At 52.6% G+C, this 27,733-nt stretch overlaps 1 protein-coding gene across 2 annotated transcripts in view; it reads right to left on the bottom strand.

Moving 5' to 3' along the window:
• Positions 1 to 238: 238 nt before the first annotated feature.
• JPH1 (junctophilin 1) overlaps positions 239 to 27,733 on the bottom strand; it is an 86,835-nt gene continuing 59,340 nt past the window's right edge. Inside the window, exons 3-6 of one of the 2 annotated variants that reach the window (XM_068165864.1) lie at positions 25,597 to 25,715; positions 13,309 to 13,970; positions 3,176 to 3,271; positions 239 to 2,925 (exon numbers count right to left, since the gene is read on the bottom strand). In XM_068165864.1, the coding sequence (XP_068021965.1) occupies positions 3,191 to 3,271; positions 13,309 to 13,970; positions 25,597 to 25,715 (862 nt within the window). In that variant the 3' untranslated portion in view covers positions 239 to 2,925; positions 3,176 to 3,190. Of the gene's footprint in view, positions 3,069 to 3,175; positions 3,272 to 13,308; positions 13,971 to 25,596; positions 25,716 to 27,733 lie in introns of both variants that reach the window. The other variant, XM_068165866.1, reaches the window with a different exon arrangement.

The raw sequence follows: 27,733 nt of genomic DNA on the forward strand, positions 1-27,733 counted from the left end.
AGAAAGGTGTGGCCATGGCACCTGGGGACATGGTTTGATGGCCAGGGTGGAGTTGGGCTGATGGTTGATCTTGGTGCTCAGTTCCAACCCAAACAATTCAGTGATTCACAAGGCTTTCAAAGGGGCCAGGACTTCACCCATGTTCCTGCTTTGCTCCCTGTTTATTGAATTCCTTAGAAACAGAACTTGCAGAGAGCGACCAAAGGGATCCTCGAAGAGCGAGAAACGAGGCTGCACCTCCGGTAATAACGAACTCATTTTTATTAGAGCAATACAGTTGTGCAAACTGTACCTTGTACATTTTGGGTTATAAAGAGAGAGACTGATAGAGAAAGAGTTCATTCATTCTTTGACAGCAAGGAACTTCCAATAGACAAAGTGACGATGTCGAAGAGCCTCGGCAGGCCTGGGTTGTGCTGTCCAAAATGTAGTGTACAGTAGAACAACCAGGTATAAATAGCCTCTGTGCACAGGTTAGAAAAATACCCACATTTTGTATGAGCTTCCTCTTAAAAAAGCTTAGAAATCAGACATCTTTAGAAATGGTACTAACAGGCTGAGATTTAGAAACATCTTCAGAAGCTTTTGTTACCCATTCTCTCCAGAGTGTTTAAATAAACATTGACAGGAACTCAATAGGTGCCAGGTACAAAATCACCGCTCCGGGGAGGGAGACCAGGAGGGGGGCGGGAGGGGGGGGGACGATTTCCACTGCTGGACTCTTTTGTCCACGGCATCAAGGCTCACACAGCAACTTTTAAAAGTTCAGTTCTTCTTTAGAAATGCCTGTTCCTACATGTAAAACACCACTGCAACTTTGTGGGGTTTTGAAACTTTTTTTTTTTTAAACCTTTTATTTCGTATTAAAAATAAATACACAAGTGTCCTTTTTCCTCTGCTCTCCTCCTGCTTCCTTCTTCCTCCACACACAGGATTCTCCACACGCTCCTGTAAAACCCACCACGGGTGTCACTGCCCTGCCGGGAGCTGCTCAGCTCAGACCCTACCTTAGCGTGAAGGTGCTGCAGCAAAAGGTAGCTCCTGGGCCGCCGGAGAAGCGCTGCCCAGTAAACCATGCAAACACAGAGAAAGGTCACAAACAGGTTCAAAAAACTCTACTGTATGAAAGATTTGTCTAACAGAGATAAAAGAAACCGTAACACAAGCCCTTTGCTTGATGCAGCTTGAAAGTATTCACTTGCCAAACGGCCACACCACGTGTTTCTCAGTCAAGAAAGCATGCTCTGGGTTAATAGAGAGGGCAAGAGCTGCGGCGCAGCGGCACGGGGAAGGAACCAGGGCACACCGCTGGGGCCAAGGGCTGGGGAACGATTCAGGGAAACTTCCCAGAGGGAAAAACAACCAACAAAACAACTCCCCAAAAATAAAAAACTGAGGCTTTCCTTTAATGCTGAGGCAAAATGATAAATGGGCTTTAAAGACACTGGAGGCATCGAACCAATAACCAGCCACGAAGGGCTCTGAACGCTGTGCCTGAACGGATGCAGCGCAGATCTAGTACCTCCAGCGGGGGAGCCTTGCTGGTGAGCAGCAGCTTCACTGCCAGTGGCGTCCAGGAGCTCCCAGGCAGCGCTTGGCTGCAAAGTACCTCAGTGCTGAAACTCAAATCACAAATTACCACAGCACCAGACTTCAAAAAGAAATAAAAGGGAGGGGGGGAAGGAGGAAAAATAAAGAAAAAATGGGGAAAAAAGAAAGAAAGATGACAAAAAGAAAAACATGAAAGTAAAAAAGGAGAAAAATAAAAGAGGGAAAAAGAAAGAGAAAGGGAAAGGGAAAGGGAAAGGGAAAGGGAAAGGGAAAGGGAAAGAGAAAGAGAAAGAGAAAGAGAAGAGAGAAAGAGAAAGAGAAAGAGAAAGAGAAAGAGAAAGAGAAAGAGAAAGAGAAAGAGAAAAAAGAAAAAGGAAAAGGAAAAGGAAAAGGAAAAGGAAAAGGAAAAGGAAAAGGAAAAGGAAAAGGAAAAGGAAAAGGAAAAGGAAAAGGAAAAGGAAAAGGAAAAGGAAAAGGAAAAGGAAAAGGAAAAGGAAAAGGAAAAAATAAGAAAAAGAAAATAAATCAAAGAAGGAAGGGGGAAAAAGAGCAAACATCCTCATGCAAAGCCTGTCTCTCATCTCCCTTGGCTTGTTCTGATATCCCACCTCTCACTTAGGATGTGCTGATACCAACTGAAGATTCTGACTCCTTTCTCATGGGAACTTGTGCTGGCTATTGGCATCTGAGCACTTGCAGGAGGGCACCACAGTCATGGCATGGCACTCACTGAGCCTCGAAGCAAAATGGCTGTGCAGGTTCAGGAGCACCAGGTGAAGAATTTCATCCTGCTCTCTGCTCCTGCGGCTAGGCAGAAGCGGTGGCTCTCTCCAGGCTGGCCTAGACACTACGTTATGGCTATACATCAAATGTCATCAACAAGGACCAAACAGAATCATGCACAGGCAAATGAAACTCGAGCTCCCCGAGCACCGCAGGATGTTAAAAGCAGAAGGTAATGGGATCAGCCTGGTGACTGCTGCTGCTATTTCTTCTAACGAGATCGGAGCGGGCGCTGGAATCGCTTCCACAGCAACAGGGTCCTCTGAGCACATTCCTCTGGCAGTCCTCCTCCCATCTCCCCACCACACACATCAGACAGTAAAATAGTAAGGCAGCTGTTAGCTTCCATCAACCAAAAGTGCAGCTCCGTGCGTTTCCACCCTGGTCACCCTGCAGGGACAGATGGAGGAGCCAAGGCGCGCCGCTGGCGGGGCCGCTTCAGCAGGTTGCTTTGGTTGCCTTCCAGCACGGCTGCTTGCTTCAGCTCGCAGAGGACCCCAAAGCAGAGAAACTGAGCCGGGCCCCTGGCTGAAGTTTCCAAGTTTGCTCTCTCTCGCATCCCATCCCGATTCCAAGCCTCCTTGCCTGTGGCTGAGCAAGACAGGAGCCATTTAAAAGGCTGATGACACAACTGCAGAGAACTGTGGGCTAACACCACTAGCTGTGATGACTTCACTGAAGGGTCAGAACAGTTACACCGTTAAACAACTGCCTTCAGCCACCTTCAGCCACAGCTACAATTAAAGGAGGGAAGGTTAACAGGATGGGAGGAAATGAAACCTTTTACGGTGTGAGGTGGGGTGGAGCTGGTGGTTTGAGAGGAAAAAGAGACCTTTCTTACCTTTCCTAATGCCAATCAAGTCAGAAAGTGGACAAACAGAATGGCTAAGCCAATGTTCAACAGCATCACCAGGGCGATCAGGACTGAGTTAGGGCCCTGCAAACAAAACAGAGATGTCAGAGTGGATGCAGCCTCCCACAGGCTGCGCAGCAGTGAGCGTGACCTGGCACCACCGTCCCTGCCAGCTTGCACCACCGTCCCTGCCAGCTTGCACCACCATCCCTGCCAGCTTGCACCACCGTCCCTGCCAGCTTACACCTTGCTCTGAAGGGCTACCTATAGACTGCAGTCCTGAAACACAGCCACTGCCCCTGGATTTCAGCTGAGCTGGGTCTCACCTGTGTGAGAAGGAGCTGGGTAAGTGCAGGTGAGAGCAGAGTGTGGCACTGTTCTTAACCCCCCTGACCTGAGCCAACTGAGATGTGAAAGCAGCCCCAGCAGCATGGAACAGGATCAGCTGAAAATAAAACCCAAGAATGTGAGCTGCTGTAGGACAGCAGGAGTGCTGCTCTTCATCCTGGCAGCATGGTCCTCCTCCAGTTCCAACCCCTTTCAAAGCAGACAGGACAATGTGTTTTATGCAAAGCAGACTGGTTTATGGATGAGCCAAAGGGAAAAGGAGGAGATCCTGCTGCACCAGCACACCTGGCAATGCTTCCATTACAGACTAAAAACCACTTTACACCTGCAAAAATCAAACTGCCTTTGGTTCACTCTGACACTTGTCTTCCCGACCTGTGCACTGAGGAAATGAAAGGTCAGAGGAGAAGCACAAAGTCATTTTGGTTGGGAAAGGCCATGAAGATCATCATTGACGATCCAACCATTCTCTAACTCTACCAGGGCTCAGCACCACACCTCTGCCTCTTTGAAATGCATCCAAGCACAGGGATTCAACCACATCCCTGGGGCAGCTGTTCCAGTGGTTAAGAACCCTTGCAGTGAGTAAGTTTCCTCTCATATCCAACCTAAATCTAAACTCCTATTCTTATCACAGTATCACCAAGGCTGGAAGAGACCTCAAAGATCACCAAGTCCAACCTGTCACCACAGACCTCATGACTAGACCATGGCACCAAGTGCCACATCCAATCCCCTCTTGAACACCTCCAGGGATGGTGACTCCACCACCTCCCTGGGCAGCACATTCCAATGGCCAATCTCTCTTGCTGGGAAGAACTTTCTCTTCACCTCCAGCCTAAACTTCCCCTGGCACAGCTTGAGACTGTGTCCTCTAATACTCCCTCCCTTCCTAGCTAGAGTAAAACTTGGTTAGAATACACAACCATCAGATCATTTTGATCTGCCTGTGAAGCAAGAGAGCAAAGCTTTCAGTGTCACAGATTGCATAGGGACCATCAAGGGTCATCTGGACAGGCTGTACAGGGTCACATTAAGTCTAATCTTGAATGTCTCCAGGGATGGGGCCTCCACCATCTCTCTGGGCAGCCTGTTCCTGTATTTCACCACTCTCATTGTAAAGAACCTCCTCCTGGTGTCAAACCAAAACCTCCCCTGCTCCAGGTTCAAACCATCGTCCCTCACCCTATCCCCACAGGCCCCTCTAGACAGTCCCTCCCCAGCCTTCCTGCAGTCCCCTTCAGACACTGAAATGCAGCTCTAAGGCCTGCCTGGAGCCTTCTCTTCTCCAGGCTGAACAGACCCAATTCTTTCAGCCTGTCTGTACAGCAGAGGTGCCCCAGGCTCTCTGAGCATCTTTGTGGCCTCCTCTGGACCCACTCCGGCAGATCCAAGTCTTTCTTGTGTTGGAGGCCCCAGAGCTGGACACAGGACTCCAGGGAAGAAACTTTTTAATCATGGAGGCTTTCTAATGAGCAGCTTGAAATAATGTCTTGAATAGGTGGAAACTCTCAACTCTTCTGTTCTCCTCAATGTATTTGGTTTACCCCCCAGACTCTGACAACAATTAGTATGTTTTATATTCTAAGGCTGCACCTTTACTGCAGAAGCAGGAAAACTCTGCACTCAGAGAATACTTTCCTAAATCCAAAGAAGCCCACTAAAAACCCTGGGCTGCATAAGGAGCACTGGCTTGCATAAGGTGGTCTAGATTTCATTAGGGAGAACATCACTCTGGTCACTTTCCACAGGAGGCATGCCTTGCAGAAGCTCATGGTGCTCCCAGACAGTGCTTGCATTAGCTGTGTGACTGCTGGAAAGCTCAGGTGGAAGAGCTTGCTATGGGGAATCTGCTGCAGCAGTGTACCTGGGAACCTGCTCAACAGCACTTCTGTCCTGATTGTATCAGGATCATTAAGGTGCAGCTTGAGGCCATTTCCTCTTGTTATGTCCTTAGTTACTAGGAAGAAGAGGCCAACACTGGCCTTGCTCCCACCTCCTTCCAGGGAGCTGTAGAGAGCAAAGAGGTCTCCTCTCAGTACTCTCCTCCAGGCTAAACAATCCCAGTTCCCTCAGCCTCTCCTCACCAGACCTGCTCTCCAAGCCCCTCACCAGCTTCCTTACCCTTCTCTGGCCCTGCTCCAGCACCTAAATATCCTTCTTACACAATGGACACAGCACTTGAGGTGTGACCTCACCAGTGCTGAGTACAGGGGGACAATCCCTGCCCTACTCCTGCTGGCCACACTACTGCTGACTGGGGCCAGGATGCTGGTGTCCTTGGCCACCTGGCCATACTGCTGGCTCAGCAGCTAAGCACTCACATGCTCTCATCCTGAAAGTGTCTCATGAAACACCTTCAAGCAGCACACACCTCCAGGCAGCAGTTAGGATGGCAGGTGAGACATGGACTGCTAAGTTCTTGACTAAGTCCCAAAGTATGTTCTGCCAAACGCTCCTGAAACCTCTGGGGAATCTGAGGCCCGTCTGCACCTCTGTCCATAAAGGCCACAAAGTTCCCCCTGCACCTCTGCAGAGGCAGCTGCTCAGCCCCCGAGTAGCTGGGCGTTCAGTGCACACAGCCAGGGGCACCACCGGGATGTTAGCTGGAGGCTGCCACAGGGTGTGGGCAGCAGCAGCCACACTGTGCTGAGTGGCAGGACACCTCACATGGCCACTGGGACACTGAGGGCTAGGTTTAAGGTCACCTTCATCAAAGGGATTTGGAATAACAAGCTCCCACTGGCCAGTGGGAGGTTTTGACCACTGGGTCACAGAACAGAAGTGGCACCATGCCCCTTCCTTCTTGCTGGAAGTGAGCCACCATGGCCCAGGGAGTAGGAGACACCTGGGGACAGAGAACAGACCTGAGAGGCATCTATCCTATGAGCAGAGGCCTGGGGCTCTTCAGACTGGAGAAGAGCAGCCTAAAGGGGGATTTCTTAATGCTTATGAATACCTGAAGGGTAGAGGTCAAGAGGATGGGGCCAGGCTCTTTTCAGTAGTACCCAGTGAGAAGACAAGGGGCAGCAGGAACAAACCAGAACTGAGGAGGTTCCATCTGAGCTTCTCTCCTGTGAGGGTGCTGGAGCCCTGGAGCAGGCTGCCCAGAGAGGCTGTGGAGTCTCCTTCTCTGGAGACTTTCAAGACCTGCCTGGATGTGTTCCTGCATGACCTGCTCCAGGTGACCCTGCTGTAGCAGGGATCTTGGACTAGATGATGGCCAGAGGTCGTTTCCAACTGTCACCATGCTGTGGTTCTCCCTCCCTAAATGAAGACATTGTGTGGTTGTGTGTCTAACTACCTACATGTCCCACTTGCTAGAAGCTGAAAGGCAGTTTTTAAGCAGGACTGGAATTTTTCTACTGCAGTTTCCTTAGAGCACCTGCTCTGGTCACTCCTGAGCTGTTCAGACTAATTTTAGCTTTTGCTATCTTAGGCCCTTGCAGGGCGCAAGAGTCTTGTTTATGGTATTGATCACAGGTGTCTACTAAAGGGGCAGTAGCTTCCTGCACAGTAACCACAGGCTCCACAAACACTGATCATTTTCCTGAGTGGATCAGGAAATGCTGCTGGGGGCTGCTCCAAGCCAAGCAATTCTATGATCCTGCTCTACTACTGTATTTTCCTGCCATTCACTCCTACTTTTCCCCCCAGTCCAAGCCAATCTCAAACGAGGTGACACTCAAATGGGACAGCAGGCTGCCAGCTGATACTGGAACTAGAGGCTGCTAAGGAGCAATGAGAAACAAGTCAGCACTGCTTTGTGGTCATCTGGCTCTGTGCACACTTCCCCCTGGGGCAAAAAGCAGCCTGGAGGTGTCTGAAAGAAGCAGAGACTGTGGTGTTGAGGGACATGGGCTGGCACCAGTGCTGGTAGAGATTCTGTGCTTCTATGACTCCAAAAAGATGATGCTCAAGTCAGAGTGAAAAAAGGCTGATTGCCCCCTCAGGTAGTAGGGTCAATGCCTGCAAACAGGCAGGTGATGAAAGGTGACTTTGTGTCCCTGTTTTATCCAGTCCTTGCTAAAGTTATGACTCTTGCAGGCTCTGAAATGATTTCAGACTTTGAACACTGGAAAATGAGTGGATGGAGAAGGACATTCATATACATGACAGAAGAAGTATGTGATGATACTGTTCAAGTCCAGTGCCAGAAATGGGAACATCTAGAGAGTCAGAACCCTTCCTGAAAGTGACTCACTGCACAGATGATCTCCAGCAAGGTTCTCAAGGATGTAACAGATTCACAGAAAACATGAAACATGACCCTGATCGCTGCAACAGCTGCTGCAGGCTTGCCTGTAAATAAAGTTGGTCCAAGTTCCCAATCCAAAGGAAGGTTGGTCTTTCATTCCCATGTGAGAAATGGCTTGGGTCTGGAGAGGTGGAAGGAAGAACTGAAAATGGGCCACCCTGGCTCTATATTCCTAATGCATTGGCTCTGAGAACATGGAGAAAGCACAGCACAATTCCATACAGCACCTCTGGAGACTCCAGTGGAAGTGCTGAAGGAATGACTCAGATGAAATGTTGCATGCCAAACCCCTCTTTCCCACTCTCTTTTCAGGAGCTGGAGAGTCCTTTTCCCTTTATATTCTTTAACAAACACATTTGTAAACTTTTAGTTAAGATCTTGTTACAGAGGCTTGTAGTGCCAGGGGGAAGGGCAACAGCCTTGAGCTGCAAGAGGGCAGATTCAGACTGGAGATCAGGAAGAAATTCTTGACAGTGAGGGCGGTGAGACACTGGAACAGGCTGCCCAGGGAGGTTGTGGATGCCCCCTCCCTGGGGGTGCTCAAGGCCATACACCTGCCTGCAGCTTAGACTGGCATTGTGTTCAAACCAAGTTCCTAAACTCTACATTTCCTCCTCCCTGAAATGCTGCTAAGAAGAATAATGCCTTCAGAGGTGCTCCAAGTGAAGCAGAGGGACAGCTCCCAGAGGCTCTGGAGCACCAGTCAGCAAGCAGCAGCCAATGGCCAGTATCTCATCCCCTTTTCACCTTTCCTAGTAACAGGCTATGTGTGCTTGCAGCCCCCTGATGACTCTAAAAGGTCAACCAGCTGCTGCTTAGCTGCCCTGCTTGGTTTCTTACAGCAAAGACCATGGCACAGAGGAAAAATGAGGACTATGTCTAGCCACTGATTCTGCCCAGCGCTGTGCCTGCTCAGTCAGCACTGAGCAAGCTGGGAGCTTTGTGTTACCCTTGCTAGAGTGCAGTCTGTGAGATCTGAGAGGTCAAAGGGCTGCTATCAGCTGTGATGCAGATCTGCAGATTACAAACCCGCCGTGACCGCCTGCTCTGATCTGCACAAAGCAGGACAGGAGCTGCCTGCAGGACCAGAGGATAGCTCCTGGGGAAATGCTCCTTGGCAAACCCTTCAGTGACAGCTCCCAAACCTCACTGTCTGAAAGCTTCTGGGGCATGCAACTAAGGCCATTAAAAGCAGCTCAGACCAATCCAAATCTGCCCAGCTGTGGGATCTCGCACATTCTCCTGGTAGCTTGGGCAGCTGTTCTAACAAAGTGTACTCCCAGGAGGGGAGTTCATTTGCCAGGGCTTTGCCTTCAACCTTTGTCTCTAAGATAGGTTTTCATCACTCTTGCAGCTCCTGAAGGGGCTTTCCTCAGGGCTGTTTTTCCATTTTAAATCCCTGATTTATGTGTGCTCTGCTGTATTCCAGAGTGGCTGCACCAGTGCCAAACCCAGATCAAACAGGCTCCCGGGGACTCTTGCTTAATCTTTCCTGTTGATAAATCTAAGGATTATATGAACAGCTCTGGACAACAGCAGCAGGCTGGGAGCTCATGCTCAGCTGCCTCTCTGGCTCCTGACCCACCAAACCTTTCCCAGTCCCAGTCCTGCAAGGCCAGGCTCTATTAAATGTCTTCCAATGAACAATCTTAAACTTTGCTGTGATTCATAGGTTCACAGGATGGGTTGGGTTGAAAGAGACCTTAAAGATCATCCACTTCCAACTCCTCTGTCACAGGCAGGGACATCTGCCACTAGACCAGGTTGCTGAAGGCCTTATCCATCCTGGCCTTCAACAGCTCCAAGGAGGGGGCATCCAGAGCCTCCCTGGGCAGCCTGTGCCAGTCTCTCACCACCCTCACTGGAAAGACTTTTTTTTAATATCTCCAGTCTAAATCTGGCCTCTTGCAGCTCAAAGCCTTTGCCCCTTGTCCTATCACCCCAGGCCCTTCTAAACAGTCCCTTTCCAGCCTTCATGTAGGTCACCCTCAGATATTGAAATGTAGCTCCCTGGGGCCTTCTCTTCTCCAGGCTGAACAACCCAGTTCTCCCAGCCTGTCCCCACAGGGGAGGTTCTCCAGCCCTCTGATCATCCTCATGGCCTCGTCTGGCCCTGCTCCAACAGCTCCATGTTCCTCTTACACCGTGCTGCTCATGAGTAACTACACTTGCATCTTCCTTAGCAGGTGATTTGGATCAGCTTGTATTGCTGAATTGTTGCCTTCATCATTTATCCGTTTCCTGGTCTCTGTGTCTTCTTCTCTGTGTCTTTGTGTCTTCCCTCTGTCCAGTTCCTGGGTGATGCTTCCATGTCCTCTACATGGCATTAATAAGGATGTTAATAAAACAGAGCAGCAGAACTGTTTTAGGCATGACCTCAGCAGCACAATACCAACTTGCTGATGTTCTTCTAATGACTTTTGGGAACCATCAGTCAGTTTGGTACAGTTTATTTTAGTGTGACATTTATCCTTTGCACTACTCGTGGCTCCCTTGTCAGAATCCAGAACTGTGTAAAAGCAAATCAAGTGATCACCCTGCCTGCCAAACCTGAGGATGTCAAGGATACTGATGAGATCTTTTACAATGCATGTTGGTTCTTTCACACAGATTCACAGATTACATTGGATTGAAAGGGACCTCGAAGCTCATCTTCTCCAATCCCTGCAGGCAGCAGGGACACTTCTAACTAGATCAGGCTGCCCAGGGACACATCCAGGCTGAGCTTGAATGGCTCCAGGGAAGGGGCCTCAACCACCTCCCTGGGCAACCTGTTCCAGTGTCTCACCACTCTCACTGCGCAGAACTTCCTCCAACCTAACTCTGCCCTGCTCCACTTCCAAACCATTTTCCCTCGCCCTGCCACCACAAGCCCCTTCAAGCAGCCCTTCCCCAGCCTTCCTGTAGGTCCCCTTCAGATACTGAAATGCAGCTCTAAGCTTCCTCCTTTCCAAGCTGAACAGCCCCAACTCTCCCAGCCTGTCTCCATAGAGAACCTGCTCAGCCCTTTATCATCTTTGTGGCCTCCTCTGGACCCGCTCCAGCAGGTCCATTCCTCTCTTGTGCTGGGGGCCCCGGTGCTGGACACAGGACTCCAGGTGGAGTCTCACCAGAGCAGAGTGGCAGATTCAGCTCTCTCGACCTGCTGGCCACACTGCTTCTGATGCACTTCATTCTTTATCAGTTCCTCACCAATGTAGTCTGGTGTCAATTATTCAGCTGCTTTGCTTGAGATCAGTGTTAAGCTCTCTGTCTCTCATGAGGTTTGTCATGCTGTTTATCAGCCCAGCAATAATGACACTGGCAATTTTCTTATCTTACTCAAGTAGCCAAAATGATTCCAAAACCCCAATGCCTACAAAACCCATGGCAACATGGTAACCACAGCATCACAGAATCAGCCAGGGTCAAAGAGACCTCCAGGATCATCAAGTCCAACCGACCACCCAACCCTAACTAATCAACCAGACCATGGCACTAAGTGCCTCAGCCAGGGACCTCCAGGGATGGTGACCCCACCCCCTCCCTGGGCAGCACATTCATCCAGGCTTCTTTATCCACTAGAGGTTCACTTTAGCATCTACACTGCACATTTCCCCAAGTTTCTAACGGCCCAGAAGGAATTCTCCCCCTCATCCTCTCATCAGCAGACATTCTTCATTGGATAGCTTGGCTCTTTCTTCTGACATGGAATAGAAATGATTAGTCAGCTCTCCTTTTCTGCATAACTATTGATAGCTCTCTTCGTTCTGAACAACAAGCAATGTACAGCTTTAAAGCTCCTTCTCCAGTTCCTGAGGAAGAGGCAAGTGTCATTTTCCCATCACTGTAACAGGACAGTGTACCAATGGTAAACTCATTTCTCTTTCGGTGCAGATTGCCTGGTTTTAGGGCCTACATTCAACACAGAGAAGGAAATGAAAATGGGGATGAGTCTGGACTGGGTCAGACCACATGCCAGCAGCCTGTCACCAGCAGCAGTCAAAATGAGACCTTTGGGGATAAGAATAAGTGGGAGTCCCAGTCCTGCCTCTGCAGTACAATGAAGGTTGCTTTGTGGGGGAGGAAAACACAGCTGTGTGTCTGCACCCAAAATGCACAAACACATTCAGCATACCAGAACCACAGAATCATTCAGGTTGGAGAAGACCCCTGGGACCATCAAGTCCAACCATTCACCCTGCTCTACACAGTTCACCCCTAAACCACATCCCCAAGCAGCACATCTAAATGACCTCTAAACACACCCAGGGTCGGTGACTCAACCACCTGCCTGGGCAGCTCACTGCAGTGTCTGACCACTCCTGCTGTGGAAACACCTTTCCTGCTGTCCAGTCTAAACCTGCCCTGTTGCAGTCTGAGGCTGCTCCCTCCTGGGCATTGCTGACCACCTGTGAGAAGAGACCAGCACCAGCCTCTCCACAGCGTCCTTCCAGGCAGTTGCAGGGAGCAGCACTGCTGTTTGGGGCCGGAATGGGCCTGTCAGAGCCTGGCTGCCACCTGTCCCCTCCCAGTTTCTAGGAAGGTAACACAGAGGCCTGGAGCACCTGCTCCTCCCTGCAGCCTGCTGCAGCGGGCTGTGTCTGGTGGGCTGCGGCAGGTGAGGCTGAGGGGAGTGAGCTCTGCCCGTCTCCAGGCTGCGGAGCTCCCAGAGGAGGCAGGAGGGCTGGGCAGGAGGGCTGGGCAGGAGGGCTGGGGCGGGAGGGCTGGGGCGGGAGGGCTGCCCGGGGAGGTGGTGGAGTCACCGTCCCTGGAGGTGTTCGAGTATGGTCTAGTCATGAGGTCTGTGGTGACAGGTTGGATTTGATGATCTTTGAGGTCTCTTCCAACCTTGGTGATATTGTGAAGACTAATATGGAAGGGCTGCGGTGGGAGGGCTGGGGCGGGAGGGCTAGGCAGGAGGGCTGGGCAGGAGGGCTGGGCAGCAGGGCTGGGCAGCAGGGCTGGGCAGGAGGGCTGGGCAGCAGAGCTGGGCAGGAGGGCTGAGGCCGGGAGGGCTGGGCAGGAGGGCTGGGTAGCAGGGCTGGGCAGGAGGGCTGGGCAGCAGGGCTGGGCAGCAGAGCTGGGCAGGAGGGCTGAGGCCGGGAGGGCTGGGCAGGAGGGCTGGGCAGGAGGGCTGGGCAGCAGGGCTGGGCAGGAGGGCTGGGCAGCAGGGCTGGGCAGCAGAGCTGGGCAGGAGGGCTGAGGCCGGGAGGGCTGGGCAGGAGGGCTGGGCAGCAGGGCTGGGCAGCAGAGCTGGGCAGGAGGGCTGAGGCCGGGAGGGCTGGGCAGGAGGGCTGGGCAGCAGGGCTGGGCAGGAGGGCTGGGCAGCAGGGCTGGGCAGCAGAGCTGGGCAGGAGGGCTGAGGCCAGGAGGGCTGGGCAGCAGGGCTGGGCAGCAGGGCTGGGCAGGAGGGCTGGGCAGCAGGGCAGGGCAGAAGGGCTGGGCAGCAGGGCTGGGCAGCAGGGCTGGGCAGGAGGGCTGGGCAGGAGGCTGGGCAGCAGGGCTGGACAGGAGGGCTGCATGCAGTACTCACCGAGCTGCTGTGTGCTGGCTTGCCCAGCGCGGCCTGCGGCTGGCTGGGGGCTGGGTTCTTTGGCGCAGCAAACTCCGGCTTCTTGGGTTTCGCGTCGGGTTTGTTTTCTTTGGCATCTGGCTTACCCCCAGCCCTGGCAGGGCTTGGCTTCTGTGAGGCTGGTACCCGCGCAGGTGCTGACGGGGAGGGGTTGATATATTCATCTTCTTCCCTGAGCATCTGTGGAAGCACTGCTGGATTGGTTTTGACATAGTAGCCGTGGTAGTGCCCGTGCAGCTCCCCGTTCTCTGTGCTGCTGGGGTTGTGATGGGCTGAAAACTTGGGCTGCTGCTTGGCAGCTACTTCCTCCTTCGCTGATGCTTTTGAATACAAAGGCTTGTTAACCGTGGGGGTTATATTCTCAGTGACTAAGAGCTTTTTGTCTTGGTTGAGTCTTGCCCCAGCGGCGGAGCTTTGCCTTTTCTGCTGTTTGGAAGGAGAGGACTCCGCAGACGGAGGAGGACTGTGCCTGGGACTGGGCTCTGGGGTCCGCGGGGGGGTAGTCCCTTTCCGATAGAAGTGAGGAGACTCTTTTGGGCTGGGTGGCTTCTCCTGAACCTTTTCTTCAGATTTCTCTTTTACCTCCATGCCTTCTTGTAATTTTTGTTTGATATAATCAGGGCCTGGAACACAAAGTAACAGAAATATTACCGTTAAAACAAAACTAAGGCTTCACGGCAGAACTGTTGCATTGGGGTGTCAAGACACCAGCAGGGGCAGTGCATGCCCCCCAGCAGGAACACCACCTCTCCACCCTTACAGTGCTGCTCTTGCTCTGTTCCTTGCCCATCTGGAAAACTTCCACCCTGTGACAGCTCTCCACTGCCCAACATATGTCCAGAGGTTTACTGGTATTTGGTGACACCTGACAGACTGAAGATGTTCACAGGGAGCACACCTGGGCCTCAGAACTGTCACCCTCTTCAGTGTTTCCTATGACCAACTAAAAGCCTCCCAAGGCTGGCCAGAGGGACTTTCTCTCTCCTCCAGAGACCTCCACACTGTGCTGGAATTTGTGCAACAGGAAAGGAGCAGGGTCTGGCTTGCCCGTGTCTTCCTGAGAGACTGGTGGGAATGAAAACCAGAACAGAAGCATCATCTTCAACTGGAGCTTCCCAAAGAAGCTGAGTGTCAGCAGGCTAACCAGGCCACAGTTTGCTGGCTGCCTGGCAACAGTTGATGCTAGGTGACACTGAGCCCCACCTGAGAGATCTGTAGCTATTGCATCCAAGTGAGGTCTCTGGCTGTCTGACCAGACATTCAGGATCACCTTAACATAGCACAGCAGCCCAACCTCCCAGCTCTGCACTACAGCAGATATGGCTATTAGAGATACAAGCCTTGCCTTCAGTCTCACCAGGAAGGTCTTTGCAATACTCAAATTCTTGGCTCTGTGCTGGTTACCTTTGGAGACTGCCTAAGGACTGACTTTCCATCTGTTCAGTGCCTTCAGTGCAATCAGATCCTGTCTGACCTGCTGGCTCCAAGGAACAAGAGCACAGTTCCTGCTCCCTTCTGAGGACCAAGAGTACTTGTCAGGACTTACCTTGTGCCCTGGGTGAAAGGCAATAGCTAACACTACAGATGTGGGCAATAGAACCTTTTTCCCTCAGCACTGGAACACTCCAAAGCAATCAGGACCAAGGGAGTCTGAAAAGGGAGTCACTAACATCAGATCCTACAGACCAGGCTTATCACAGTGAGGCACAGAGCAGGACTGGAGGGTGGGGAGAAGGTCAGATGGGAGTGCCTGTCTAGGAAATAAACATAGACGTTTTTTCCCCACTTGGCAGTGCAAGCAACTAGCAGATACATTCCTAGACACTGTATGTCTGAGTGCCCAAGGAGAACCTGGTCTGGGAAGCAGAACTAAGAAATGTCCTCTCCTCAGCTAAAGAGAAGCTTTCTCTGTGGGTAAACCTGTGTGCTTTCTTACAGCCACCTGCTGGCCCTGCTGCCCTCAGCTCCACACTGCTGCCTGAGGCTCAGCCACGGGGAGGCTTGGCTCACACAGGTGTTGTGATGGCAGCAGGAGGGAAAGAGCCTCTGGAAGCCTAAGGACTGTGTGGGTGTGTGTGATGTAGACAAGTGGATTCTCCTGCTGTCTACTGGCCAGCTTGGACAGCAGTTCATTGATGGCCTGGGGGTGAAGGAAGGTTTGGTTTGGCTGCAGACACTCACAGATGTTCTAAACCTAGAATTTCTTGTGGTGTTCCTAAGTTCTTCCTTAAGTTCCAGTGAAACCTCCTGGCTTCCAGTTTGTGCTCATTGCCCCTTGTCCTGTCACAGGGCACCACTGAAATGAGCCCAGCCACATCCTCATGCCTCCTGCCCTTTAGCTCTTGCTGAGCATTCAGCAGATCCCCTCTCAGGCTGCTCTTCTCCAGGCTCAGCAGCCCCAGGCTCTCAGCCTCTCTTCCTCACAGAGATGCTCCAGGCCCCTCAGTATCTTTGTGGTCCTCTCCTGGAATGTATCCTGTGGTTCCCAGCCCCTCTTGCACTGGGAAGCCCAGAACTCCTGGAAGAGCTCCAGGGAGTGATGAGGCAGCATGAGAAGAGAAGGGTGCCCTGGTTCTGCCATAGCACTATTAGAGATGTGCCAGCCTCAGGCTTTCCCACATGGCCCAGTCAGACATCCACAGTGCTGCATGGGGCTGCTTCAGCGCTGTGTCCCAAGTGCTGGGAGCAGGAAAGAGGTAGTTTGAGAGGTTGTCATCCTCTGTGTCTTCAGGACCCTTCTGATGGACACAGGGGGCCAGTAACAGGGCATGGAATGGTGCAGCTGCTCTGTGGCTGGGTCCGTGGGCAGCAAGGTGTGTCAGACTTCTGGTGCCCAGACAGCAAGAGGGCACCTGATGACTTCCAGGTGGGAGGTGGGATTTCCCTAGAGAGCAATGCCTCACTGCCAGGGAGGCACAGGGATGGCAATTCCTGAATTCACCCTGACATGTGCTGGCCCTCAGTGCCCTGCTCTGGCTGCACCTGGAGCTGGTGATGGCAGCTGGAGTAAGAGCTCTGCTGAACTGTGCAGAGTGAAGCTCCACAATCCTACATCTGCTAGAGTTTAACATTCAAGAGTGGCACACAGGAGAGAGAGCTGAGATGGAAGGGGCTGTGGCACTGGTAAGGTGCCAAAGAAAGTGAGCTCTGGGTGGCTGCTTCACTTCCTCTCCTCTGGCTGCATGTCAGTGATCAACATTTTCAGCACTCCTGAGCAGCTTTCCTAGCACAGGGCAAATGCAAAATGTTGCCTGAACTAATGTTTAAAGCCCGTGTGTCTGCTTTACTTTGCCTTTGCTGCTGGGTTTTTCCTGGCTATCTTACAATTTGCTCTCTCCCCCCGGACTTAATGCCACTAGCAGGAAGTAGCAGGGCTGCCCAGGAAAGCAGGCTACAAGGTAAACTCCTTGGAATCTTTTGTAACCACAGAATCATAGAACTGTTTGGTTGGAAAAGGCCTCTAAGATCATCCAGTCCAACAATCAGCCCAACCTCACATGGCCACTAAACCACATCCCCAGGTGCCATGGCCACAGGGTTCTGGAACCCCTCCAGGCATGGGCACTCCACCACCTCCCTGGGCAGCCTCTGCCAGTCCCTGACCACTCTGGCAGCAAAGACATTTTTCTTAATCTCCCCTGGCACAATTTCAGGCCATTTCCTCTCATTCTATCACCTGATACTAAGGAAAGAAGACCAACCCCCACCTCACTGCAATCCTTCCAGGGAGCTGCAGAGAGCAGAGAGGTCTCCCTCAGCCTCCTCTTCTCCAGACTGAACACCCCAGCTCCCTCAGCTATTCCTCCCCAGACCCTTCCCCAGCTTTATTGCTCCTCACTTCCTCCTCCTCCTCCTTGCCTTGACAGTTCCTTTGCTTTGCTGAAGTATTCTCCAGCTGACACAGCCAGAGCTCTCTCTCTGATGCTAGCATTGTTGCTTCCTCAAGCAGTACCCCTGGCAGCCTTTCCTCCCATGCTGCATTGGAGGCAACACAGGAGCCAGCATGTGCCAATGGTTCCTCACTGCCCAGCCCCATGAACGTCATGGAGAGTGCTGCCTGCATGCCCTGGCACAGTTTGATTTGCTCTGCCAGCCTGCTGTCCTTCAAACCAGCTGCTACTGACATGACCTAAAAACACAGCACCAAGAGAGCACCCCTGTGTGACCAGCCTGCTGCCACAGCCTGACCAAGGCACAGCAGCACTCAGCCATCTGGAAGCTGCACTACACCAACCTCCCACCCAGGAGCACTTGAAAAGCTGGTGGCCCTGAGCAGGAACAGCTTTGAAAGCAGGCAGCTGTCCCTGCTTGCTAAGGAGAGAGTCACAGACTGCACTGGGTGGAAAGGGACCTCAAAGGGCATCTTGTCCAACCCCCTGCACTCAGCAAGGGACACCTCCAACTAGAGCAGGCTGCCCAGGGCCACACCAAGTCTGGTCTTGAATGTCTTCAGGGACAGAGCCTCAAACACCTCCCTGGGCAACTTGTTCCAACATTTCACCACCCTCATTGTGCAGAACTTCCTCCTGAAGTCCAACCCACATCTCCCCTGCTCCAGTTTCAAGCCCTTGCCCCTACAACAGGCAGTCACTGGCAAAGATTGCTTAATGTCCTGTGCAGAACCCCAGAACACAAAGAACTGTGGACCAAGGCTGTCCTTTCAGCTGCTTTTCCTGCCCTCTGGAAGCAGTTTTGTGCAGTATCACAAACAACTTTCACCCAGTTTTGCTAGAACACCTAACTCATAAAATGGAATCATAAAAGGGTTTATGGTTGGAAGGGACCTTTGAGGATGCCCTGCTGCAACCCCTTGCCATGGGCAGGGACTTGCTCCCAACTGGAAAGCCTTTTCTGGATTGAGAAGGGGAAACATGCTCCTGCTGCACCTCTCCCCATGCAGCTCTGCCAAATGTTTGCCAGTGCTTCTTCCTGGCCTTGACATGGATGGAAACAAGGAGGCCTTGCTAAAGGCACATCCAACACTCCTCTCACACAGCAGGCAAGGCCCAAGGGCACTGCCCACAGCACACATTTCCTGCTCACCATGCACAGCCAGGCACACACCTGGCCAAACCCAGGCCAGATTCTCACACCCCTGGGTTTGCTCTGTTCTCAGCTTTGCACAGCACAAGAGAGCTGCTGGGGTGGGTTGTGTCCTGCTGATGGGGTGGGCTGTGCCCTGCTGGGGTGGGTTGTGCCCTGCTGGGGTGGGTTGTGCTCTGCTGATGGGGTGGGCTGTGCCCTGCTGGGGTGGGTTGTGCCCTGCTGGGGTGGGCTGTGCTCTGCTGCTGGGATGGGCTGTGCCCTGCTGGGGTGGGTTGTGCCCTGCTGGGGTGGGCTGTGCCCTGCTGGGGTGGGTTGTGCTCTGCTGATGGGGTGGGTTGTGCCCTGCTGGGGTGGGCTGTGCTCTGCTGATGGGGTGGGTTGTGCCCTGCTGGGGTGGGCTGTGCCCTGCCTGCTCTACTGGCAGTCTGCCTGCACCGCACACAGGTTTGGGATGGAGGCTCTGTGGCACTGTGCTCTCTCAGGGTGGTTCCTGCAAAGGTGGAAGCATCTGCTGCAGCACAGGGACTGGTGATACCACACTGGAAGGAGTGCTGATACCCTGTCAGGCTGTGTGGCCACCCAGTGAGAGCTGGGCAGGCTGAGAGCTGGGCAAAGGGGAACCTCAGGAGGCTCAACAAGGATCAGTGTAGAGCAGCTGGGAAGGAACACCACCATGCACCTGTAGAGGTTAGGGGTGACCTGCTGGAGAGTAGCTTTGCAGAGGAGGACCTTGGAGTCCTGGGTGACGATGAGTTACCCATGGGACAGCAATGTGCCCTGATGGCTAAGAAGGCCAAGGGTAAAATTAGGTGCATTAAGGAGAGTGTGGCCAGCAGGTCAAGAGAGGTTCTCCTCCTCCTGTGCTCAGCCCAAAGTGAGACCACATCTGGAGCATTGTGTCCAGTTCAAGAGGGACAGGGAACTGCTGGAGAGAGTTCAGTGGAGATCTACAAAGATGATGAAGGGTCTGCAGCAACTCTCTTGTGAAGGAAAAGCTGAGAGACTTGGGGCTGTTTAGTCCAGGGAAGAGAAGGCTGAGAGGGGACCTTATCAATATCTACAACTATCTGAGGGGTGGCTGTCAGGAGCATGCAGCCAGGCTCACTTCAGTGGTACCCAGTGACAGGATGAGGAGCAATGCACCTAAACTCCATTACAGAAAGTTTCATCTCAACATGAGGAGAAACTTCTCTGTGTGAGGGTGCTGGAGCCCTGGAGCAGGCTGCCCAGAGAGGTTGTGGAGTCTCCATCTCTGGAGATCTTCAAGCACCACCTGGACATGTTCCTGTGTGACCTGCCCTAAGTGGCCCTGCATTGCTTGGGGGTTGGACTGGGTGATCTCTGGAGGTCCCTTCCAACCCCTGACATGCAGTGATTCTGTGACTCGAGCTGCTACAGCAGCTCTGCTCTAATTTCCAACCACTCTCCCTCACTCATCAGGTCCATCTCCTGCCTGTGTTGAGGGCTCCAGGGCTGGACATGGCACTGCAGCTCCCCAGAGCAGAGCAGTGGCAGGATCCCCTCTTTCCATCTCTGGCCACGCTGCTTTTGATGCAGCCCAGGCTGCCCTTGGCTGCCAGTGCCCACTGCAGGCTCCTGCCCAGCTTCTCATCCACCAGCACCCCGAGTCCTTCTCTGCAGGGCTGCTCCCAAGCTCATCATCCCCCAGCCTGGACTGATAACGAGGATTGTTCCAGCCCAGGACCCTGCACTTGGCCTTGGTGAATCCCAGCATGCTGTGGGTGGGAAGGGACCTCTAGAGCTCATCTAGTGCAAGGCCCCTGCAGGTTCACCTACTCCACATCACAGGTTAAAAATCAAATAACCTGAGGAAGTTCACATTTTCCAGCAGGCTTTCATCTCTCCCTGCTATAATAAAGTCCTTTCCAGATAAATCACCACAATGTGAGCACTGTGAGGAAGCTTCTCACCACACAGACCTTCTTAGCTGGATTTGACCATGGCACAAACATTTCTGCCACAGATATAAATAGGATTTACAATGGAAATGTTGACACTGTGATAATACTCCCATGTGATAGAGCCTCCTTCCTCGTGCCCTTGGCTGCTGCACGCTGTGACACACCACTACAGAACCTGGCTGCAGGGGGCAGCTTCCCAGTGCTGGAACCACAGCATCACACGGATTCACAGGATGGTGGGGTTGGGAAAGACCTCTGGAGATCATCCAGTCCAACCCCCCTGCCAGGTTGCACAGGAACACATCCAGGCAGGTTTGAAAGTCTCCAGAGGAGAAGACTCCACAACCTCTCTGGGCAGCCCGCCCCAGGGCTCCTGCCCCTCACACCAAAGTCTATCCTTAAGTTCCAGTGCACCTCTAGGGTTCCAGTGTGTGCTTTCTGCCACTTGTCCTGTCATTGGGTGCCACTGACAAGAGCCCAGCCCCATCCTCTTGATCCCAACCCTTTAGCTCTTGCTGAGCATTGAGAAGATCCCCTCTGGGGCTGCTCTGCACCCCAGCTCTTGCAGCCTCTCTTTGTCAGACATGCTCTAGGCCCCTCAGCACCTCCATGGCTCTCCACTGGAAGGAAAGGTTCATTTGGGAGCAAACAAAGAATCCTGAACAGGAGAAAGGAGACACTAAGCCACCAATGACTCTTTCTCTCAGATATTGCTCTAACCAATGACCTCATGGTAGCTGCTCAGGCAGCTCTGCCTAGACTAGAACTCCAGAAGCTTCCTCAAGCCAGGCACCCAGCTAAGACAGCAGTCCAGGATGCTTCTATCTAGCTTGCTTAGTAGGCAGATTCTGTGGCCTTTACTAGGCAACTACAAGTTATATCTGGATGTTAATTAACTAGCTCAGCACTGACTGGAAGCCTGTGAAAATGAGAGTGATGGCAGCAGCTTCAGCTCTCTGCAGGAACCTGTCTCACCTTCTCTTACTAGTTTTCAAAGTTAATTCCCTAAAACTAATTACATGCTTTTTTGGGTAAGAAAATCATTTGATTGCATGACTCAGAGGTATGTTGGACAGATTGAGAAAGCATCCTGAGGAATTAAAGCTACTTCTTCACAACCTCTCACCTCTTTCCTCCTCCCAAGCAAGCCCTTGTTGCAGATTCAGTGATCCATAGAATGGGTTGGAAGGGACACTAAAGATAGGAAGTTCCAACCCCCCTGCCAAGGGCAGGGACACCTTCCACTACATCAGCTTGCTCTAGGCCTTGAACACCTCCAGGGAGGAGGCATCCACAACCTCCTTGGGCAGCCTGTTCCAGTGTCTCACCAGCCTCAGTCTGAAGAACTTCTTCCTCATCTCCAGTCTGCAGAGTGGGTTGAGCCAGTGTTGTGCATGGCAGTGGGGCAGGATGGCTGCAGGCTTCCAGAAAGCAGGAAGGGCCTTGTACTGGGCAAAGGGAATGTTGTGGAAGGATGGAAGCCTCTCTACCTAGGGCTTGGTGAGACTGGTGATAAACTTGGAAGTCAAGTTGTGAAAAGAGTTATGCCAAGAGGTATAAAAAGACAGGGGAGGGCAGGAGCACTCCTTTTACCTCTTTCTGGCCTTTGACCTCTCTTTAGCACACCTAATACAGCAAATACAGCAGCAGTGCCCTAGGACACTTCTTTAGCCTGTGGCTTCTGCAGAGTTGTGTGGAAAGAGGACAGAGAGAGTAAGTGGTGGAGGAAAGCTGCTGCAGCAAGAATCCTGACAGGAGCTGTGTGAGGATGGGGAAGGCCTATGTCGAATCATTGCAGAACATGAACAGGCTCTTGTGTGACTAAAAATAACCTGTGAGCGTCTGGGTGCTCAAGGCATGGCTGCTAACTCCAATCAGGCAAAATGCTGCTTGCAAGTGGCTTTTAAAACAAAGAAATCTGGCCTGGTCCACATGCATTTAGCCAGGACATTCCAGTTAATTAGTATCAGGCAGAAGTCTCTCCTTCCTGTCCATATGGAGCTTGCATTTTGTGCACTGGAGGAGGTGGAGGTGGCAGAGAGGAGGGAGATGGGAAGGATGGGCAGCCTCATCTAGTTGGAAGTGTCCCTGCTGACTGCAGGGGGGCTGGACAAGATGACCTTTGAGGGTCCCTTCCAAGCCAATGCAATCTGTGAATGTGTAGAGGATTTGTTATCTCCTGGGGATGAGGACAAACACCACTGGTCACAGAGCATGCAAACTACAGCTGCTCTTTACAGGCATCAGAAGCCCCCAGAAACTGCCTTAGTAAGCTGCAGACACTTCCTTCTGAAGCCTGTGACGTTGAGCACCTTTATACTGATGCTGTCCCAGCAACCAAACATCACAGGGAAAGCCACTGGCACAATCCAACCAATTCTTACTCTTTTCAGCAGGAAATCTTTGTTCTCTTCTCATGTATTTCACCTAAAGAAATTCTGCCCCTCTCTTTAGAGAGCACTGATAAACTGCTCCTTGATTTCTCTCCTGCCTTGTTTAGGAGCTCACAGAGTTGTTCTGGTGAGCCAGGGATGTTCTCCTGGCAGCTGGCTGGCCTGACAGATCATCTGCCATGAACCACTGCAGATGCTCTCTGGTAAAGTGCCAGGACCACCATTACCCTACAGCAAAGCAGTTTTGCCCCTCCTCCCTGTAATCAAGTGTTAGTCACTGAAACTAGGCTGCCCAGGGGGGCTGTGGATGCCTCCTCCCTGGAGGTGTTCTTGGCCAGGCTGGATGAGGCCTCGAGCACCCAAGGCTAGTTGAGAGGTGTCCCTGCCCATGGCAGCAGATGATCTGTGAGATCCCTTCCAAGCTAAGCCACTGCAGCAGTCTCTGACGAGCAGGACATCTCTGCAGAAGGGCAAATGGCTTTGCTGTCCAGTCTTCAGCCTACCCCCTGAGAATGGAGTTCCAAGAGATGGCCTGTGGAATAGAGACTGCAATAGGTAAGGCAAAGCATCCCTGAAGGCTTGGGCAACACTCCCCCTTTTCACTGGGTGCCCAAAGCCTTTCTTTTCTGCTGCAGTGTGCAGAGCCCTCCTGTGAGCCACCTGCCCTGTGCTTGCTTTGCTGGAGACACAGAACAGCAGAGGTTGTTTTGCTCCAAGCAAAGACAGCCTCAAAGTGTCCCTGGATGACTCCTGGGGTGGAGGGGACGGCTCAGGTTCCATTGGTTGCCGCCTTCTGACACATCTGCAAGTGTAGTGATGCCTGAGGGAAACAAAGAGGTAAGAGCTGGGAATTCTCCAAACTCCTGCTCTTTGGTGACAGAAAGGCTCTGCAAACATGGCCTCTCCAGACACTGCAACACTTGCTGCATCTCCAAAGGTGGAGCCTTGTGGGGAGGGCTCTGCAAGGATTTTCCATCCTCACAGCTATGAACCACCAGACAAATCCCTGCTACAGCAAAGGAAAAGCCTGGTTTTGCCTGAGACCAGTGTGAACAACTTCAGGGACAATTGCTCCTGTAAGCCTGTCAGTCACAGAACAGAATCATGGAGCCACAGAGTCTTAGGGCTGGAAAAGCCCATTCACTAACTGCCAAGGCTGGTGCTAAACCATGGCCCTCAGCACCACAGCTCTGCAGCTTTGAAACACCTGCAGGGATGGGGATTTAACCACCTCCCTGGGCAGCCTGTGCCAGTGCTTGAGAACCCTCTCAGTGAAGAAGTTTCTAACGTCCAACTTAAACCTCCCCTGCTGTAAGTTGAGGCCATTTCCTCTCCTTCTCTCACTTGGTACTGGGATCTTCCAGCATTCCTGCGGCCCTTTCCAGCCTGGGAGAAGAGACCAGCCCCCAGCCTTGTTCCAGCCTCCTTTCAGGGAGTTGTAGACGGCAATGAGGTCTCCCCTCTGGCTCCTCTTCTCCAGGATGAGCAACCTCAGTTCCCTCAGCTGCTCCTCAACGTCCTTCTTGGCATGAGGACCTCAGAACTGACCCCAGGCCTGAAGGCGTGGCCTCACCAGCACTGAGGCCAGGGGAACAATCCCTGCCCTGGACCTGCAGGTCACACTATTGCTGATCCAGGCCAGGATGCTGGTGGCCTTCTTGGATTTTCTACATGAATTTAAGCCACAGGTAACGAGGAGCTCAGCCACTGAGACAGAAAATAAAGCAACTTAACTGTTGTTTACAGAGCTGTTTTGACTTCTCCCCCCCTCTTTTTCAAGAGCCCTCCTAATGCACCACAGACATTTCCTGGCTGCTGCCAGCACACCTGCACACACTGCTGAGCAGCACAAGCAATTAGAGACAAAGGATGCTTCCCCCCAGGAACCTATTTTCAGGACAATTTAGCAAAGTGGAAAGCTTTCTCTGTCAGAGCCTGAGCTACAAAACTTACCAGAGATTCATGGAAGCACAGAATGCTTTAGGTTGGAGGGGATCTTGAAGGTCATCCAGTTCCAATCACCTGGCCATGGGCAGGAACACCTTCCACTACACCAGGCTGCTGCAGGCCTCCTCCAATCTGGCCTTGAACACCCCCAGGCAGGAGGCATCCACAGCCTCCCTGGGCAGCCTATTCCAGAGTCTCACCACCCTTGTACTGCAGAACTTCTTCCTAAGCTCCAGTCTAACCCTGCACTCCCTTGGCTTCAAACCATTCCCCTTGTCCTGTCTCTAGACACCCTCAGGAAAAGTCTCTCTGCAGCCTTCCTGCAGGATCCCTTCAGGTACTGGCAGACAGCTCTAAGTTCCCCCTGGAGTCTTCTCTTCTCTAGACTGAGCACCCCCAGCTCCCTCAGCCTATCCTCACAGCAGAGCTGCTCCAGCCCTTGGATCATCCCTGTGGCCCTCCTCTGGACTTGCTGCAACAGCTCTGTCCCTCTATGCTGGGAAGCATCATCTGTTATGGTAAAGCATTCTCTAGGACTGTGGGAATTTCCTTGGACAGCAGAAAAGTTAAGGCTCTTTCCCTCAAAACATGACAGAACCAGCCCCAGCTCCTGTTGATCTCTGCTCTCTGAAGCCTGCCTGTGACACTCTCCTGAAGAAGGGGCTGGTTTGAGGAAGAGGTGTAGGCTTGGTACTGGCTTTTCACCACAGCTGGTTTTATACAAAGCAAAATCCATCAAACACTTCCAAACTGCACCACCACCAGCTCCAGCCATGCAGACCCCCATGACTGCCCAGGGCTGCTGTTGCTGTGGAAGTGACAACATTCACCCCGAGCTCGGCTTTGCCAACTCAACCCAGGACCCTTCCAGGGCAAGGAGAACCAGGGGAACCCTCCTCCCCCCGCCAGAACCACCCCCCCCCACCTCAGCCTCCAGTTACCTGGTTGGTAGAAGTTTGGTGAGAGTTCTCTGGCAACTGCTCTTGCAATGTCAGACTCCTGGCGAGCAGCCTGAGCGGCCTGGTCCGCAGCATCGGCCTTAGCTCTTGCGTGAGCGGTTCTGGAGAGGGCAGAGAAGAGGTTTATGCAGAGGGCTCTGGGGAGAAGCATTCAGCTGTGAGAGCCCAGGGCTCCTGCCCTCAGCTGCCACACGCTCTCCTGCTGCCTGCCTGCCTGCTGGGAGTGAGGCAAAGCATAGAATCATAGCAGTGTTTTGGCTGGAAAAGCCCTCTAGGATCACCCAGTCCAAGCAGCAGCCCAACCCCACCGTGGCCATCAGACCATCTCCCCAGGTGCCAGGGCCACACATTGCTTGAACACCTGCAGGGGTGCTGACTCCACCACCTCCCTGGGCAGCCTGTGCCAACCCCTGACCACTCTTGCAGCAAAGAAATTCTTCCTCATATCCAACCTGAGCCTCCCCTGGCACAGTTTCAGGCCATTTCCTCTCATTCTATCACCTGATACCAGGGAGCAGAGCCCACCCCCAGCTCCCTGCAGCCTCCTCTCAGGGAGCTGTAGAGAGCAATGAGGTCTCCCTCAGCCTCCTCTTCTCCAGACTCCCAGTTCCCTCAGCTGCTCCTCCCCAGACCTGTTTTCCAGGCCCTTCATGAGCCTCATTGTTTTTCTCTGGACTCGCTCCAGCACCTCAATGCCCTTCTTGTAGTGAGGGCCCCAAAACTGAGCCCAGGATTAGAGGCTTGGCCTCCCCAGTGGCCTGTGCAGGGGCACAATTGCTTCCCTAGTCCTGATGCAGGCCAGGCTGCTGGTGACTGCCTCGGCCACACCCTGGCTCGTCTTCAGCTGGCTGTGAACCAGCAGCCCCAGCTCCTTTTCTGCTGGGCAGTCTCCAGCCACTCTGCCCCACACCTGGAGTATTGCATGGGATTGGTATGACCCAGGCATAGGACCCAGCACCTGGGTGACATCAACCAAACATCAGGCACCACCACAGGACTCCTCTCAGCTCTTCAGTCCTGCTCATTCTTGTACCTCCATTGCAGGCACACAACTTACAGCCCAAACTCAGAATGAATATTTCTAGACAGAACAGCAACAGTATCTGACCCAAACCTGGGAGGATGATTTTCATACAGTTGCAGCATGTGTGCAGGAGGTCAGACCGGGCCACCACAGCAACTCCTAACACAGGTCTCTTAGACCAGGCCATGTGGCGTTCAGGGAGACTGCAGAACATCCTTAGCTCTAAAGGTTGGACCAGCTGATCTCTGGGGCTCCTTCCAAGCTGGCATTCTGGGATAACATCTCAAAGTGAAGGCTTGGGGCTGGCTGCCATGCAAACCTGAGCTGTGCTGGCCCCAAAATCAGAGAAATGTCTTTCACAGTCAGGCCATGCTAGAAAGGAAGGGGAGGGAAAGTGTCTTTGATGCTTCAATGGACATTTGTATAGAGTCACAGAATGGGCTGGGCTGGAAGGGACCTCCAAAGCAAATCCAGTCCAACCCCTCTGCACTCAGCAGGGACATCCCCAACTAGATCAGGTTGCCCAGAGCCCTGTCCAGCCTCACTTCAAATATCTCCAGGGCTGGGGCCTCAAGCACCTCCCTGGGTAATCCATTCCAGTGCTCCACCACTCTCACGGTGCAGAACTTGTTCCTGACATCCAATCTAAATCTGCTCTGCTCTAGTTTGAAGCCATCATCCTATCACTGCAGGCCTTTGCAAACTGTCTCTTTCCATCCTTCTTGTAGCGCCCTCCAGGTCCTGGCAGGCTGCTGTTAGGTGTCCCTGGGCCTCCCCTTCCCCATGCTGAGCACCCCCAGCTCCCTCAGCCTGGCCTCCTAGCAGAAGGTAACATTAGTTTTAAATTCTTATAACTCATTGAATGTCAAATCCACAGCAGTCTGAAGAGGCATCTTGTCTGAAGTCAAGACAACAGTTTGGAAGGCATTTGGAAAGTAACCTGCCCTCTGCTTCCCCTTTTCTCCTGCTGTTCCTCAGGAAGCCCTGAGAACAGTTTGTGCAAGGGCCTGTGGCTGCCGGCGGTGTGGATGCAGGGCTGTGCTTCTGCTGCATGGCAGCACGGCCCCAGCCCCCCTCCCCACCTGGTCTGTGCAA

The sequence above is a fragment of the Melanerpes formicivorus genome, unplaced genomic scaffold (assembly GCF_026170545.1).
Source record: "Melanerpes formicivorus ecotype bairdi unplaced genomic scaffold, bMelFor1.0.p_v2 SCAF_94, whole genome shotgun sequence".
Lineage (NCBI taxonomy): Eukaryota > Metazoa > Chordata > Aves > Piciformes > Picidae > Melanerpes > Melanerpes formicivorus.